Below are 17,413 nucleotides of genomic sequence, written 5' to 3'. Positions count from 1 at the left end.
CAGATGCTGGAATCTGGAGCAATAAACAATCTGCTTGGGGAACTCAGCAGGCTGAGCAGCGTATGTGGGGGTGGGGGGGGGGGTGGTAAACGAGGAATGGTTAACGTTTCGAGGTGAACCCCTGCATCATATGTCATTAGTTTGGGTTGGCACCATGGTCAGAACAGACATCGTGAGCCGAAGGGTCTGTTCCTGTACTGTTCTATGTATAATCCAGTTATTTTAGAGTCATACAGTTCTATGGCCCACACGTCCAAACCAACCTTTCTCCCCATTGGCACTAATCCCATTTGCCCTCATTACTTCAAAATCATTCAATTTTATTCACCTGAAGGTTTTCTTTCTTGGAATCTTTAATTACTTCATCTGCTTATTGTTAGAATGTAGGTGGCCACCCAAGTTTCATGCCTTTGTGGATGTAGCTTTCCTGCCAGCCATTTGGTGCTGTTCAATGGTGCAATTCAATGTTTGTTATCTCCTTATAGGAAGAGATCATGATAGGTTTGCAAAGACTGAAATAATTAGAGAACTGTGTAGTAGGAACAAGCTATCAGTGTCACTCAAAGGTGATTAAGCACCCTTTACATAGCTTCCATTTAAAGATTTTCCTTGGATATCTAGACCTTGCCCTTTTGAACTTTCCATCTAAGCCTCCTGCACACCTAAATTTTAGCTCTTTGTCGGATATGGCAGCTGCATAAGCATTCCAACATCTTTGGGAGTATTCGGAATTGTAAGTTAATAAATAAATGTAGAATCATTTTGAAAAGATTCTTTTATCTGAATGAAAAGTATTCAACTATGCGATTAACTTGGCAATCAGTGGTGAGAAGGGTGCTGCAGGGGTCGGTGCTGGGCCCGCAACTGTTCATGATGTACATTAACCATTCGGAAGAGGGGGCCGAGTGTAGCATATCTAAGTTTGCTGATGACACTAAATTGAGTGGAATGGCAAATTGCGCAGAGGATGCGGAGAGTCTGCAGAGAGATATAGATATGTTAAGTGAGTGGGCAAGGGTGTGGCAGATGGAGTACAATGCTGGTAAATGTGAGGTCATCCACTTTGGAAAGAAAAATAGAAGATTAGATTATTATATAAATGATAAAAGATTGCAGCATGCTGTTGTACAGAGGGACTTGGGAGTGCTTGTGCATGAATCGTAAAAGGTTGGTTTGCAGGTGCAACGGGTTATCAAGAAGGCAAATGGAATATTGGCCTTCATTGCTAGAGGGATTGAATTTAAGAGCAGGGAGGTTATGCTGCGACTGTACTGGGTACTGGTGAGGCCGCACCTGGAGTAGTGCGTGCAGTTCTGGTCTCCTTACTTGAGGAAAGATATACTGGCTTTGGAGGCGGTACAGAGGAGCTTCACCAGGTTGATTCCAGAGATGAGGGGGTTAGCCTATGAGGAGAGATTGAGTTACCTGGGGCTATAGTCGCTGGAATTCAGAAGAATGAGAGGGGATCTTATAGAAACTTATACAGTTATGAAAGGGATAGACAAGATAGAGGCAGGAAGGTTGTTTCCATTGGTAGGTGAGACTAGAAGTAGGGGACATAGCCTCAAGATCTGGGGGGAAATGATTTAGGACTGAGATGAGGAGAAACTGCTTTTCGCAGAGAGTAGTGAATCTGTGGAATTCTCTGCCCAGGGAAGCAGTAGAGGCTCTGTTATTAAATAAAAACACTGTGATGCTGGAGGAACTCAGCAGGCCAGGCAGCATCCATGGAGAAAAGCAGGTGGTTAACATTTCGGGTCAGGACCCTTCTTCAGGACTTAAGGTAGGAAAAGGGGAAGCCCAATATATAGGAGGGAAAAGCAGAGCAGTGATAGGTGGACAACTTTCTCCACTGATGCTGCCTGTCCTGCTGAGTTCCTCCAGCATAAGTGTTTTTCATCTAGATTCCAGCATCTGCAGTCCTTTGTTTCTCTACTTCATTAAATAATTTAAGACACAGTGAGAGAGATTTTTGCACAGTAGGGGAATGGAGGGTTATGGGGTAAAGGCAGGTAGGTGGATCTGAGTCCACAGCCAGATCAGCCATGATCTTATTGAATGCCGGAGCAGGCTCGACGGGTCAGATGGCCGACTCCTGTTCCTATTTCTTAGGTTCTTATGTAAAACTTGTGACAGAATTTTAGCCTGTGAAGCACTTTACCTCAAACGATGAAAGGGGAAGTTGTGGCAAAAGTAAGATTGATCTAGGAAGAATTGCTGAAAAGAAAGTATATTGAAATCGTCTCACAGAATGTACAGGAAAACAATAGCTAGCATTTATACAGAGCCTTAATTTGTTAAATCTACCAAGGCATTTCAGAGTATCATTTCTGAAATTTGAAACTGAGTCAGTAAATGAGATGTTATAGCAAAAGACCAAAAGCTTAGACCAAAGAAGTATGAATGAAGGGCTGTCTTAAAGGAGGTTAGACATGTAAAGAAATTTGAGGAAGGAATTCCAGTTTAGGGTATTGGCAACATGAAGCACGGTTGCAATAGTGAATTGCTGAAATTCAGGACTGCTTCTTTGGAAATACAGGAACCTTGATTTAGCAAAGCCCTTGCCCAAAACTATCTTAACCAGATGTTTCCCATAAAAAGGCTGTGCTTGACTGATTTATTGGGAGTGCAAATTACCCCGAAGAGAACCATGGTTCATGTGTTGATTGAGATTTCATTGCCTCAAAAGCAATTAGATCAGACTATACCATAAAATGGGAAATTCAGTGAGACTTGAAGTAAGGAAATGTCAGACTGTGGCTCCTGGCTTGTCTCCAGTGGATGAGGAAGGCAGAGGTGCCCATGAGCCGAGTATCAGTCAAACCTGTGAGGAGGTTGTGTGACTGAAGAAAACTATGTAATAGGTGAAAATAATAAACATCAATGATTTAAAACGCATGCTTGAAAATGTTAATTTGAAAGCTTTGGGAGTGATCGAGGAATTATTTTGTTTCAAAAGTAAACTTTATTTTCTGTATACACTTTGTTGAATACAGTACAATCAGCACATTTCTTTTGCATTCACAGTATCATTAAATCAAAGCAATAATTGTGCCAGCACACCAAAGCATTCTATTTACAAAGTGTCAATACCACTCACTGAACAATACACCCATCAGGTGTTTGAGAGCCTGCTGAACAGGACCCAGCCCCTCAGTGGCAGCAGGCCCTCAGATTGCAGTACTCCCCTACAAAGCGTTTGTGTTGGCGGCACGGAGCTGCAGTACATCCCTCGGCACGTACTCCTGCACCCTGGAATGTGTCCATCGGCAGCATTCACTTACAGACGTCTTGTGCACTGGAAGACCAGCGAGAATCGGGCAGACCAAAGTTTGTCTTTCACCGAGATGATGATCTTCCAGTCAATGTTTGCCTCTGTGTGGAATTTATAATTGATGTTTGGCAGGTTGGGTTCTGACAAAGACTTTAAAAAAACAAAACCATTTCATTTGTGTCGCAGCTGATGTTGGTGATTTCAAGACTGGCATCATTTTATTGTGATTGTATATGTTGCTCTGCTATGTTTTCCTTGAAGATCAGAGTCTGAGTTGGATTTAGTTTGGATGCGTATTTGGTTCCTGTGACTGTTTGAAACAATGCACGAAGATGTAGTACCCACGAGAACCCATCAACGTGCAAGTGGAGCTCCTCACAGTACTGACATCTATATACTAGACAGTAATTGTTCAAAACAGATGTAGTGCATCTTTAACTTGGGTTTTAGTTTGCAGCCACATCTTAGTGAAGTGCAGTTTTAGGAGTTGCAATTCCACTATTATTGGACAGAACAAAAAAACTTCTTGTGGAAATTAATCTTATTCACAAAATTGCATTTTTACGACCCTTTTTGCAGGCTCAAGCCAACACACGAGCTGCTGTGCTTAAAGAACAACTTGAGAAAAAGAGAAGAGAAGCCTATGAAAGAGAAAGGAAGGCCTGGGAAGAACACGTAAGAATGTTTGTCCCAGCTGAACTACTAATCCATGCAATCTTTTTCCTTGTTAATAGATTTCCCCTTTGTAAACAGATTATCTAATGGAAAAACTTAGATGCTATGTGCCTGTGATGCTGCTGTTTTTTCATTGCACCTGTGCATACATGTACTTGTGCATGTGGCAATTTGACAATAAACTCAAATTTCACTTGTATCTTTTAATCTCAAACAATTGAATAGTTTGCACTTTAGGTAATTGATTGTTAAAACATTAGTAACACTTGTACAAGGCTCATTATGCAGTAATGACTGACAGTGAGCAAGGACAGTCTTGAACTGGGAAAGATGATGTTCAGTTAAGAAGTTTGGGTGAAAAGGATAGGATGATTGAGTGAAAATGAAGGTTAGGTAGTTAAATTCAGGAGATAAGAACACATGGCTTAAAAAGTAGGTCACCGGCAAATGTTACACTTAAGGAACATGGGCATTGCACAGATTTGAAGGCACACGTGAGGGTCGCCTTAGAGTCTCTGGGATCTGGGAAGCGAGTAGCAGGTCATGGTCAGGGTATGCACATCAGCAGCAACATTTTGGGTGATTTTTGTAGCTGGTGAAACGTGGAAGGTGTGCATGTATATTTTATGTAAGAGAAAGTTTTTTTTTTCTAATTGCCCTCATTCACTCATTGACCAGATAACCTTGTTCACAGCTAATCCCCTTGCACACCCCAGTTTTACCCTATCAGACACGTTCCCTCCCCACCCTCCCTGCAACTTAATGAGCTGCTTTTATCTCCTTCCCAGTTCTGATGAAGGAACAACCTAAAATGTTAACTCTACTTCTCTTCCCACAGATGCTGCCTGACCTGCTGACCAGCATTTTCTGTTTGTGGTTAGATTTCTAGCATCTGAAGTATTTTTTTTATTTTCAAAAGTGGAAGGTAGCTTGGAAAGGTGAACATGATGTCCCACTGGGTTCGAGCAACAGGGTGTGAGAGATAAAATAGTGGTAAATGAGACCAGTTCATGTGCAGTGGTTGAACTAGCATGTGCATCACTTCCAAGTTTGCTCATGTTTGAGCTTTAGATAATTCTACATAATTGATGCAATACAATATTTTAATACTTTAGAAGAATCCTTGCAGATGATTTAGCAACGGAGAATACAATAGCAAGGTGGAACAAGAAAAAAAAGTCATTTGGATTAATCGATTGGTTTGAATGTTTAATTATATTCATCCATGCATAAGTAGCTTGTCATTTTCAGGTTAAATGTTACACTATTTGGAATGCACTCTGAAAAGGTAGGGGTTTGGGGAGACAAATTAAAGGAAAAATATATGTATATTTAAAGGGTAAAGTTTGGCACTGGTTATAGAGAAAGAACAAGGGATTGTGATCAGTGAAAGCCAGCATAGAACAAATAGGCTGAATAGCCAGGAGACACAGAGACTGCAGATGCTGGAATCTGGACCAACAAACAACTCGCTGGAGGAACTCAGTGGGTCAGCAGCATCTGTGAGAGGAAAGGAATTGTCAGCATTTTGGGTCAAAACCCTGCATCAGGACTGGCTGAATAGCCACCTGTCATATAGTATGTTTGATTCTATGTTAAGATAACAGATGAACTCTCAAACTCTTCTCAGCTTGCTGCGAAAGGATTTAAGCAGCCACTTACAGCTGCATCTTCATCCTCTTCCCAAGGAAGGCAAGGAGCAGCCCCATCTTCCAAACCTCAATCACCAGCAAAATCCAGCACGCCAGCTATTTCAATGACTGCTGCACTGAAAGACGTGGGTGTTGTAAGTGTGTCTTAAGTTCTTTTAAACTGTAGCAAACTAATTCAGCTCCACTTCATGAATGTGACCTCCATATGTTATGGATTGCACTGCTACACTAAGCAGGTAGTGTTAGTGGAAGGTAAATTGCTATGGGAGAAGAGAGTGTTCAAAGTGAGGCAATCTGCTTCCAGTACTTCGACCAAGCAGCCAATACTCATTAAAGTGATAGGGCTCTCCAGGTTTGTGGCCCTTGGAGTCAAGGAGGATAAACTTAATTTTATGTTTATCTCTGTAAATGTTGACATTCCAGCAGGTCTGGAAATCTGGAGCAGAAACTCTGGCTGATGCTTGTCATAAACAGAAAACTACTGAAAACACACCACAGCTGTGTCAGTATCTGAAAATAGAAAAGACTTCTGAGCAGAACCACTCTTTCATTGAAGAGTCTCCCACCAGTTTCTCTCAGCTGTTGTCCCCTTTCCCCACCCTCTTCTCCTTTCCTCTCCAATTGGGTCTTGCAAGGGAATGATGGATGGGTCATAAATACTATACCTTGCTACTGACGCCTAAAATTATTGAAGTAAGTAAAATTCACAAGAATAATTCCATTTTTTTTCTGGTATCAGGAAAAAGAAACCTCAACAGCTAAAGACATCTCAGAGGAAATTAAAAGGTCTAGCACTACCACTATTCAGGTGAGAGTTCTAAATTCCAACTGCAATGCAAAGATTTTAAGAGTTTTAATGTTGATCAAACTCTAATTTATTTGTGGGCTGGTATTTTTATGTTGGATTGTACGTACATTCTTGGGGCAAATATGTATCCATAGTTCCTTGAGTTATCAGTGACTCCTTTTGTTGAAGGATTTGCTTATTAACTGGTGTAATATTAGGAGGAAAGAAGACTGCAGCTATCTGGAAAAAGGTTCTCAGAGCTGACAGTGAACCAAATGGTCAAATGCAAGGCTTCACAGAAAACCTAAGTTGTGGGCTTTGATGCAAATTTGGGAGGCTGAATACCTGGATTTTGGCTTTAAACTTCAATCAGGTATTTCACCCATTCTTTATATAGAACCAACACATATAGATATTGATAAAATATGATTTTTTGTGTAATAAAATGGCTCACTACATTTATCAGCCTGCCATCAGCAGCAGGTGAAGTGCTGGAATCTGTTATTAAGGAAATGGAAAATAGAATTGGGAAAAGTCATCGTGGATTTAAGAATATCAATCAAATGCTTATGGGTGCAAACATTAATCATTACAACACTTTCATCTTGGGAATCAACTTATTAAACTTTCTGAATTGCCTTCAATGTGGGTATATAAACAAGGTGACCAAAACTGCACATGGTACTCCAGGTGTGGTCCCACCAATGTCTTGTAAAGATGCAGTGTGACTTTTCTATTTTTGTACTCAACCCCCTTTGCAATAAAGGCTGAAGTTCCACCGTTTTACTAATTACAAATTGCATGCTAATTTTGTGTCTCGAGTATGAGGAAATCCAAGTTCTTGCACGGCAGAACTCTGTGATCTCCTTCAGTTTAAACAGCATACTTTTTTGTTCCTACCACATTGTTGTTCATCTTCCAACCATTTGCCAGCTCCATCTTTCCACACACCCTTGCCTGACTCTTGGTGCTCCCCACAACTGGCTTTTCCACCTACCCATGTATTATCAGCAAATATGACCACAATGTACTTGGGCCCTTCATTTAAGTTATTAATGTAGATTGAAATAGTTGAGGCCCAGCGCTGATCTCTGTGGTACACAGCTTAATACAGGTAGTTCCAGCCTGTCAAAGTTTAAAATAGGCCATTTATTTCTTCTATTTTCTTTTAGCGTATCCTCACTTCATGCTGCTACATTATTCCCAACTTTGCCAACTCTCATCTTGTTCATAACCATTTATGCGCCACCTTATCGAATGTCTTTGGAAATCTAATCTTTTTCTGGTTCTGTTTAATCCATCATGCTTGTTTTATCCTCAAAGAATACTAATAAACGTATTGAGTCCATTTGTCACCCTTCATAAGACCATGCTGATTCTGTTTAATTCTATGATTTTGTAAATGTCTTGGTACTATTCCCTTTTATAATGAGTTTCAGCATTTTGCCAATGCCTGGGTATACACAGCACAGGGCTATCTCCTAGCATTACTGCAGGTCATGCATAGACAAAATGTAACATGAGAAGTTCCTTCTTGTTTAGCTACACTGTTTTCTCATGAACAGGCAGACAAAATTGTGCTTGTGTTAAGCTAAATATTAGTAAAGATTAGACATGGCATCCGTAGCAACAAACAATCTGCTGGAGGAACTCAGCGGGTCGAGCAGCATCTGCCAGGAAGGGGAAGGAATTGTCAACATTTCTGGTTGAGACCCTGCATCAGGACTGATGTATATCTCGTCTGACACTCCAGTGCAGTACTCAGGGAATGTTACATTGCCAGAAGTGCTGCCTTTCTGATGAAATGTTAAACCAAGGCCCTATTTGCTTTCTCAGATGTACATCAAAGATCCCATGAGGAGCAGGGGTCAGTCCTAGTCTTCTAAACAGCATTTGCTCATCTATCATTAATAAAAGTCTGAACATTATTGCATTACCTTTTTTCAAAGAGCTTGAAATCTGTAAATTTCTGGCTGCATTTCTGATATTGCAAGTGTGTACTCCAAATGCACTTCATTGGTTGCAAAACCGAGGTCACGAAAGGTGCTATGCACGTAAAAACATTACTTATCATTTGTGTTCGGAATTTCTGCACAAGTTCCACCCAGGTATTAGGTTAATCTAGACAGAACATCATGAAATAGCGCTGAACGTCAAGGAATTTACAAGCGTGTGATTTAAGCCTTCAGCCATTTTACAAGCATTCACTTGAACAAGTCCCTGCCCATAAAACTGACAATTCCACTCTTTTGTGCTTGTGACCTCGTGTTCACCTGAGCCCATACTAATAGCATGATCTGCAATTACCAGCAGTCAGCTGAAGCCACTAATCTAGTTCTGTTTCTCCTGCTGTTGCAACAATTATTAAGTACTATGAATTGAGCTGCCTTCAGTATGTGAGAACCGCAGTCAATTGAAGCTGCGCAGCTGTGTCCTGTTCTGCTGCAGCAATTAGTTAATTGAAGACAGCGGTGGCCAGCAGTGAATTGCAGCTGCAGACCCTGCTGCCACAGAAATCAAAAGTTGAAATGTTGCTCTTTTGAGCAATCCATTGCATTTTCTGACGCTGGAAGTAGGATTCCAGTGTATTTCACTGCTTGATGACACTTTCATGAGTGATTTGCGTTCACTCTCTGGCACAGAATTTTCAGCTTCACTTCAGAGAAGCTGGTGCTGTCTACAGCACATTCTTGGTGCTTTTCCCCACCCCTTCGTGCCCATGCTAGGAACTCCCAAGCTCTGAAACACAAACATGGAGGAATATTGATCAATGTCATTTGGCTTATTCTTTACTTAATCAGTTGAACTTTATTCTCTGTACATTGTTCTCAAAACAAGACGCCTTGTGACATTTCCACTTGCTCTATATTTCTGAATATCTGATTTCCTGAATTATGGCATAGATTGGAATATAGTTGGGTGGAGTTCCTCAGAAAATAACAAATTGTTGTTCATGTGTTGTCCTTTCAGAAGGAAAAGCAAGAGATTTTGCGCAGGTTAAATCAGAACATCAAAGCTCAGGGAAACCATGATTCAAATGCAGTGTTGCAAGGGGAAGGTGCAGTGACTTCTACTGGAGAGCAGCTGGAGGACGGACCCCACCTGGCAGGGGAAAGGAAAAAATGGGAAGCAGAGCCTCCGCCCATGATTCCTCTCGCGCAGCTAACCCTCGAAGAAACTTGCTCAGGAATCAAGGATGAGAGTAAGGAAGCATTTACAGCTTTACCCACAAAAGCAGTTGTAGAGAGGGATTTGATTGTATCCACAATAAGGCTGGAGGGGAGTGTGGAGGTCGCACAGAAAGGAACACCAATGGATATTGCCTTGTTCATTAAAGCTACATCTCATAAGGCTTTGCTCAATGTTGACCTAAACATCGTGATACTTAGAGGCTGGTTATTCCCTATTCAGTTGCCCATAACACCATGAACCATTTAGCAACAATCTGCTGGAGGAACTTGGTGGGTCGGGCAGCATCTGAGGGAGGAAAGGAATTGTTGAAACCCTGCATCAGAAACCCTGCGATCCACCCTGATGCAGAGTTTCGACCTGAAACATCGGCAATTCCTTTCCTCCCACAGATGCTGCTTGACCCACTTGAGTTCCTCCAGCAGGTAGCGTTGCTCCAGATTCCAGCATCTGCAGTCTCCTGTGTCTCCACTGTGAGCCATTATTTTGATGTTTCTGGTGATCCGGATAAATTATAAATTTGTGCACTGGTAACTTGTTAAACCAACAGTGCCTCTCCTCACTTCAGGCTCCCCGATGCTTGGCCTTGGCAACTTGTCCCTGACTTCTATTAATTTGAAAAGAACAGATACCTTTCTGTTTGGTTAAACAAACTAATATTGTGATTTGAAAGCTCCCAAACAAGTTAATTAGCTTTCCCTGTCTTAAAAATTTTTCATCTTAGCTTTAAAAAATCCTGTTTAGCTGGAAGTGTTCATTGGGTAATATCTTGCTCAATTAATGTGTGTTTTTTTTAAGTCGTGCCTTTCCTATTGTTTGAGAAAACAAACTGCGAAACGAATGTCCTGTCAATTCATGTGCTCTCTGTGCTGCAGCATATTATCATTGCAGAAATGGCAAATGCTTAAGCATAAGAAATAAAAGCAGGAAAATAGGCCACTTGACTCCTCACTCCTGCTCCAGTTTTCAATCAGATCATGGCTGATGTTTTACTACAATGCTACTTTCCTGTAATAAGCTCAGATTCTTTGATTTCCTTAATAGACAAAAATCTGTTAATCTGTTTTGAGTGTATTCAGCAACTGCGCCTCTGCAGCCCCTGGGTAGAAAATTCTAATGATCCTTGTTCTGAGTTGTGACCACTTGTTCTTTGAACCCAGCAAGAAGAAACATCATCCCTGCATCTACCCTGTCAAGCCTTTTAAGAATTATTCATATTTCGATAAGGTTCTCTCTCATTCTTCTAAACTCCAACACAAGAGACGATAGACGTAATTTTCTTATCTCTTGCAATAAGGCAGTTCCTATTCCCCATGGGAAGGAGTTAACGTGCCCTGTATTTGGTGCAGTTCCTCGATACGTAAGAAATAAGCCATTTGGCCCCTTAAGCCTGCAGCACCATTCCGCAAGGTGATGGCTGATGTTCTACTTGTATCATTTTCCTGCCCACTCCCCATATCTCTTGATTCCTTCAAAATCCAGAAATCGACTCATCTTCCTTTTGAATCTCTCTAGTTAATGGCTCAGTGTCCACAGTTTGCGAGGGTAGAGAATTCCAAAGCTTCGACACCCTCCATGTGAAGAAATTTTTACTAATTTCACCCTGGTTCTAGACTTCATATCCCAGGAAACAACCTCCCAAGATCTACCCATTGAATATCTATTTTCTCCAAGAATGTTGTACGTTTCAGTGAAGTCACTTATTCTTAACTGGAGAGAAGAGAGGCCCAGTCTACTCAATTTCTCCTCTGATAACAGATCCACCATCCATAGAGCCATTCTGGTGAATCTTCCCTTCATTCCCTCAAAAGCAAACATACCCTTTTGTTTCAGGTAAATTGAGACCAAATTCTACACAATACACCAGATGTGAGCTCACAAGGGCCCTATATAACTGTAGTGAGTTTACCCTCTCTTTTGGTAAAGAGATGAACTCTGCACACAGTATTCCACAGGGCCCTAAATAATTGCACAAGATGTATTCAAATCCTTGTGCATGGAAGGCCAACATACAATTTCTTTCTAATTGCTTACTGTTACTGACATGTTAACTTTCAGTGATTTGTATACAGAGAAACAATGAGAAAACTCTTCTGAATTCATAAAAATGCATTACTTGAATACTAGTATAACTATGTTTGAATTAGTTATGGAATAGTTTACATATAGTTTTATAACATTGAAACAAAAAAAGACATTTTTTATATCGTATCTCACCTCTGCTGCTGGTTGACAGAAATATTGGACCACCGTGAAGCCTTGAATAAAAAAAAGGTGCAAGCCATTATTCCTTTAGTACTGGAAAAACTTCAGTTACTGTTAAAATATCAGAAATTGCATTTTGTGTTTTGAATGGAATCTTCTCCTTGCCTCTATTGCAGCAGTCCTCATGCATAGATTCACTCTTCTAAACTGTTTTGGTTCAACTCGCACATTACATCTTTAGATAAGCTCTCATACAACTTGACAGCACATCATTCCTGCTGATAAGTTTGGAAGTAGAGGTAGGGTTCATAGAAACACAGGACATGAGAATCACTCTGCTTGTTGAGCCAGCACCATGTTCTAAAATGTTGTACAATGGACTGTTCTGCTGCTTGAAGCTCCTGGAGGGAAATGAGCAACCATAGTTAGAAGTCTCAACTTGGGTGGGTTGGAGGGGGGGGGGCAGTTGGTGAGGGGAATAAGTTAGACAACTCAATGAGGGAGAGAGAAGAATAGAAATATGTACCGATTGGGTTGGGTGAGGAAAAGTGGTTGAATGGAACATAGATGTTGAGCTTTGAATGGGGAAGTGGAGGGGTGGGTTTGTAAGTTTGCAGATGACACAAAGGTTGGAAGTGTTGTGGATGGTGTAGAAGGTTATCGTAGGTTACAACAGGATATAGGATGCAGAGTTGGGCGGAGAAGTGGCAGGTGGAGTTCAATCTGGAAAAGTGTGAAGTGATACACTTTGTAAGATCGAACTTGAAGGCAGAGTACAAGGTTAATGGCAGGATTCTCAGCAATGTGGAGGAATAGAGGGATCTTGGGGTCCAATTCCATAGATCCCTCAAAGTTGCAGCGTAAGTCGATAGGGTGGTTAAGAAGGCATATGGTGTGCTAGCCTTCATTAGTCAAGGGACTGAGTTCAAGAGCCACGAGGTAATGTTGCAGCTCTGTAAAACTCTGGTTAGACCACACTTGGAGTATTGTGTTCAGTTCTGGTTGCCTCATTATAGGAAGGATGTAGAAGCTTTAGAGAGGGTGTACTGGAGATTTACCAGGTGCTGCCTGGAATAGAGAGCATGTCTTGTGAGGAAAAGTTAAGCGAGCTAGGGCTTTTCTCTTTGAAGTGATGGAGTGATAGAGGAAGATAGAGGTGTATAAGATTGAGAGGCATAGATGGAGTGGACAGCCAGCACCTTTTTTCCCGGTGTGGCAATGGCCAATACCAGAGGACATCTTTAAGGTGAGAGGAGGGAAATTTAGGGGAGATGTCAGAGGTAGGTGTTTTTTTTTAAACACAGAGTGGTAGGTGCCTGGAACGCACTGCTGGGGTGGTGGTAGAGGCTGATACAATAGGGACATTTAAGAGACACTTTGATAGGTACGTAGATGTAAGAAAAATGGAGGGTCATGGGCTGTGTAGGAGGAAAGGGATAGATTGATCATGGAGTAGGTTTGTATCGGTCGGCACAACGTCGTGGGCCGAAGGGTCCGTACTGTGCTGTACTGTTCTCTGTTCCATTTCACAGCATTGAAGGTTCTTTGATCTTCGATTATCCATCTTTTTATCTGTCTGATCATTGATAAATCATGCTGCTGAGTTTTTGCTTTAAATTTTTGGTCTTTGTAGCTTTTTTTTCAATTTATGAATCATCATCTAATATCATTGACTTTCTTTCAACTGACTGGTTTCAGATAGAATAATAGAACAATGACAGCAGAGTTATTCTGTATTTGCCGATGTGTGAATTGAGCACGTACACCTGCTCATCGCTTTCTATCAGCAAGGTCAGCCAAGGGGGAGTTTAGAAGCAAGGACTGACATTTGGTTACAGTAATGTTTGATAATTGGTGAGGATTATAATGGGAGTGAGTTGGGTCCGGAAGTTTGAAGTGTGAATTGATTTTTGTCACTCTTCACTGAACAGTTGTCCAACCAATTAATGAAGTGTTTTTTTTATTTACTTTTAACAGCATGTCAGACATCGGGAGAAGTTATTAAATTGTTAATTAAAGATGAACCCCGCAAAGTATGGGAGAAAGAACCTTCTGACACAGTTTTGAAAGTGTTAGGGGAAGCAGATTTACAAATTCAGACAGGGATGTTGTTGGATACAATATCCACTGAAAATAATGGTAAGTAACTGAAAACGTAACAATTATTGTCTTGAGGAGATGGAGGTCAACATTATCCATGTTTTGCAGAATAACTTGATATTTTTTGGTATTTATTTAACCTTGGTCTATGACTGAAAAGGTTTCTGCAGATTCCAACCTTGACCTCCTGACAGTGGTTTTGGTTCAGAATGAAAATCTGAGGTGTTCAGTTTGTATATTTACCCTCTGTTTCTAACCAGCAAAAGGCCCTTTGGCTGAAGTTGACCTGGCGCTCACAATGGTAATCGATGCAGTAAATGGCACCATTGATCATAAAGCATTTAACGAAGCTGTTCAAACTTCTGTGGCTGGTACTAGTCAGACATCCACAGCAGGGGACACAATGGAAACCAAAATCAAAGACCTTTCAAGAGAAGAGACTGTACAGTCAAAGGAAGTATCTATTCTAATATCAAAACCATCAGTGTTTGAAGACAAGATAGAAGGTAATTATTTTTTCCTGATGCCACTAATTGTTTGTGAGATGTTAGACGATTGTGCCGCTGCAAGGAATAATTGATACAAATAGGATGAAGAGTGGTTTGAGTCCGTATAGAAAATCAACTTTGGCCTGAACCTTTTGGGTTAAATGGCCTATATTTGTGCTGCAAGTATCTTGTATTGCCATTACAAACGGAATAGAATCGGGATTACTCTCATCCCTCTTGTATCTTTTCCCCCTATTTCAGTCATGTTCCTTGAACCATCTGATAATGGGACCAGCTTCCCTCTAATTCCAGAGTCTCGACCAGTAATGATCTTTTACACTCAAATCTCTTGTCAACCTTCCTTATTCCAAGAAAAACAACCCAAGCTTTTCAATTTCCATATGAAAGTTGAAAGCTCTCAGACCTGAAATAATTCTCATTAATCTTTTCTGAACCTTCTCTTGGGCCTTCATGTCCTTCAGAATATGGTAACTGGAGTTGGATGCAAAGCTCCAGTTGTGGCCTCGTTTAACAGAGCAAAAGAACTGAATATAATTTTAGCAGAGTTGGAAAGCTCTCAATTTGTATCCATCCATGTATTCATGGCACTTGGCAATGTGGGAAAAAAAAACTGCTTGTGGAACTCAGCGGGTCAGGCAGCAACTGTAGAGGGAAATGGGCATTTCAGGTTGAGACCCTTCATCTGGACTGCTAAATCCCTCCATTTCCCTCTCTAGATGCTCCCTGACTCACTGAGTTCCTCCAGCAGTTTTGTTTTGTTTTTGCTCCAGATTCCAGCATCTGTAGTCTCTTAAGTCTCCATGTTATTAAGTAGCTTCTCATGTAGTTAATTGTAATCGATTGTGTACATTCTTCACCTAGAATTGGTTGACAATGAAATTTTACCCATTGATTATTTTGAATGTGATACTTTGTGTTAAGGTAAAGAACTAACTGGTCTGCGTGGGTTTCCTCTGGGTGCTCTGGTTTCCTCCCACATTCCAAAGACGTACGGGTTAGGAAGTTGTGGGCATGCTATGTAGGCGCCAGAAGTGTGGTGACACTTGCAGGCTGCCCCCAGAACACTCTACGCAAAAGATGCATTTCACTGTGTTTCGATATACATGTGACTAATGAGTAAATATCTTGTATTGTGCCTTTGAACTATCTCAAGATATCCCAGGGTATTGTATAACTGGACGTACTCTTTGAAGTGGTATTTGTAATGGATTGTGGGAAATCGGTTTGCATATAGCAAGGCTCCAACAAACAATGACCACATGAGTAAATAATCTGGTTTGGTGCTCTTGACTGAGGGATAAACATCGGCCTGTTCCTTTTCTTTAATAAAGTGCAATGAGAACTTTAATGTCCACCTGAGGGGCAGACAGGACTGATACTTGGCAACAGGGTTTACTGTACAACTACTCCCATGCATTGAAGGTTCCCAGGAATTATATTTACAGTCACAACTGTGGTTTGGGGATGGTACAGTGACGCAGCTAATGGATCTACTGCCTCACAGCTTCAGTGACCCGGGTTCATTATTGACTTCTGGTGCTGTGTATGGAGTTTCCATGTTCTCCTTGTCACTGCATGGATTTCCCCTGAGTGCTTCAGTTTCCTTTCACATCCCAAAGATGTGCAGGTTGGTGGGTTAATTGGGCATGTAAACTGCCCCTAGTGTGTAGTTGAGTGGTAGATTCTGGGGACAGTTGGTAGGATAATTGGTAAATTGGTTTATTATTGTCACATGTACCGAGGTACAGTGAAAAACTTTGTTTTGCATGCCATCCATACAGATCATCTCATCACATCAGTACATTGAGGTAGTACAAGGGAAAAGTAATAACAAAATGTAGAATAAAGTGTTACAGTTACAGAGTGCAATGCAGGTGGACAATAAGGTGCAAGGCCACGACGAGGTATATTGTGAGGTCAAGAGTCTATCTTATCGTACCAGGGAATCGTTCAATAGTCTTAGAACCGCAGGATAGAAGCTGTCCTTGAGTCTGGTGGTATGTGCTTTCAAGCTTTTGTATCTTCTAAAATGGAATCAGTGTAATTAACTGTCTTGTGGTTAGCACAGACTCATTGGGCTGAAGGACCTGGTTCTCTGCTGTTTGACTCTATTACTGTTCACAAATGAATTGCAATGCTGTTTGTGACAGAATACATCTTGGATTAAATTCAGTGAACATTGATGTTGGGTGCTGCATGGAGTACTGTAAAATAGTCATAGACAATGATTACACTTCTTATTTGGTTTCTGTTAGTTTCAACTTTGACTGCTGCAGCAAGCAACCCTTTGTACAATGGGAATAACCCATTTCTGTGCTCTGAATTCTATAAATTACATGGGCACAAGTAACTTTTTTAAAATGAACCAGAACTTAAATTGGTGCCCAGCACTGAACCCGCCAGAAATGTCCCACCATGGAGAAGAAGGAAGATCTGAAATTTAGAAGGTGGATCTGTTCTACATTTGCTCATTTTGGACATTGTTTTTGCTGCAGTGCCATTTTTAAGCTGGAAAAGTAACTGAAACCACTTTTCCCCTGAAACATTTTTTTCTGCTGTTGCTCAAGGGAGATGACTGTTTTTAAGGTATTAAGTATATAATTTCCAAATGGCTAGTTTCCACCAACTGTTTTTCCTTCTACCTTTTTTTAAAATATAGAACACCCGCTTATTGCATAGCTTAGTGTTTAGGAACTGCACCAGCTGAGGTGTTAAAACTAACATTTTACTTGGGTGGTATGCCTTTCTATTTCAGTCTGGCAAGTGCTTCTATTCACTTCATTGCAAGTGTAGGAATGTTGGATGTATCTGGCCTGTGTTAATTGTACCTTCAGTTTAATTAATCTCGTCACATGTTTATATTCAGGGCTTGTTTGAGACATCTCAGTATTATTTTGCTGCTATTCACATTTTGTCACTTTTTCACATCTTAATAATCAGAATTGTGAGAATATCTGTGGACCTCAGAACATTTTTTTTCTTAATATTGCTTCCACCCATTGTAATCTTATGTAAATTTTAC

At 40.8% G+C, this 17,413-nt stretch overlaps 1 protein-coding gene across 8 annotated transcripts in view; it reads left to right on the top strand.

Moving 5' to 3' along the window:
- The window catches only part of nek1 (NIMA-related kinase 1), a 119,811-nt gene that overhangs the window by 65,310 nt on the left and 37,088 nt on the right, over nt 1-17,413 (top strand). For all 8 annotated transcript variants that reach the window (XM_052019754.1, XM_052019753.1, XM_052019748.1 and 5 more), the window contains 6 exons: nt 3,854-3,949; nt 5,580-5,735; nt 6,341-6,409; nt 9,359-9,590; nt 13,760-13,921; nt 14,143-14,388. In XM_052019754.1, the coding sequence (XP_051875714.1) occupies nt 3,854-3,949; nt 5,580-5,735; nt 6,341-6,409; nt 9,359-9,590; nt 13,760-13,921; nt 14,143-14,388 (961 nt within the window). The remainder of the gene's footprint in view (nt 1-3,853; nt 3,950-5,579; nt 5,736-6,340; nt 6,410-9,358; nt 9,591-13,759; nt 13,922-14,142; nt 14,389-17,413) is intronic.

This window comes from Pristis pectinata, chromosome 7 (assembly GCF_009764475.1).
Source record: "Pristis pectinata isolate sPriPec2 chromosome 7, sPriPec2.1.pri, whole genome shotgun sequence".
NCBI lineage: Eukaryota > Metazoa > Chordata > Chondrichthyes > Rhinopristiformes > Pristidae > Pristis > Pristis pectinata.
The sequence above is the reverse complement of the archived record's forward strand: the minus strand, read 5'-3'. Positions and strand labels throughout refer to the sequence as shown.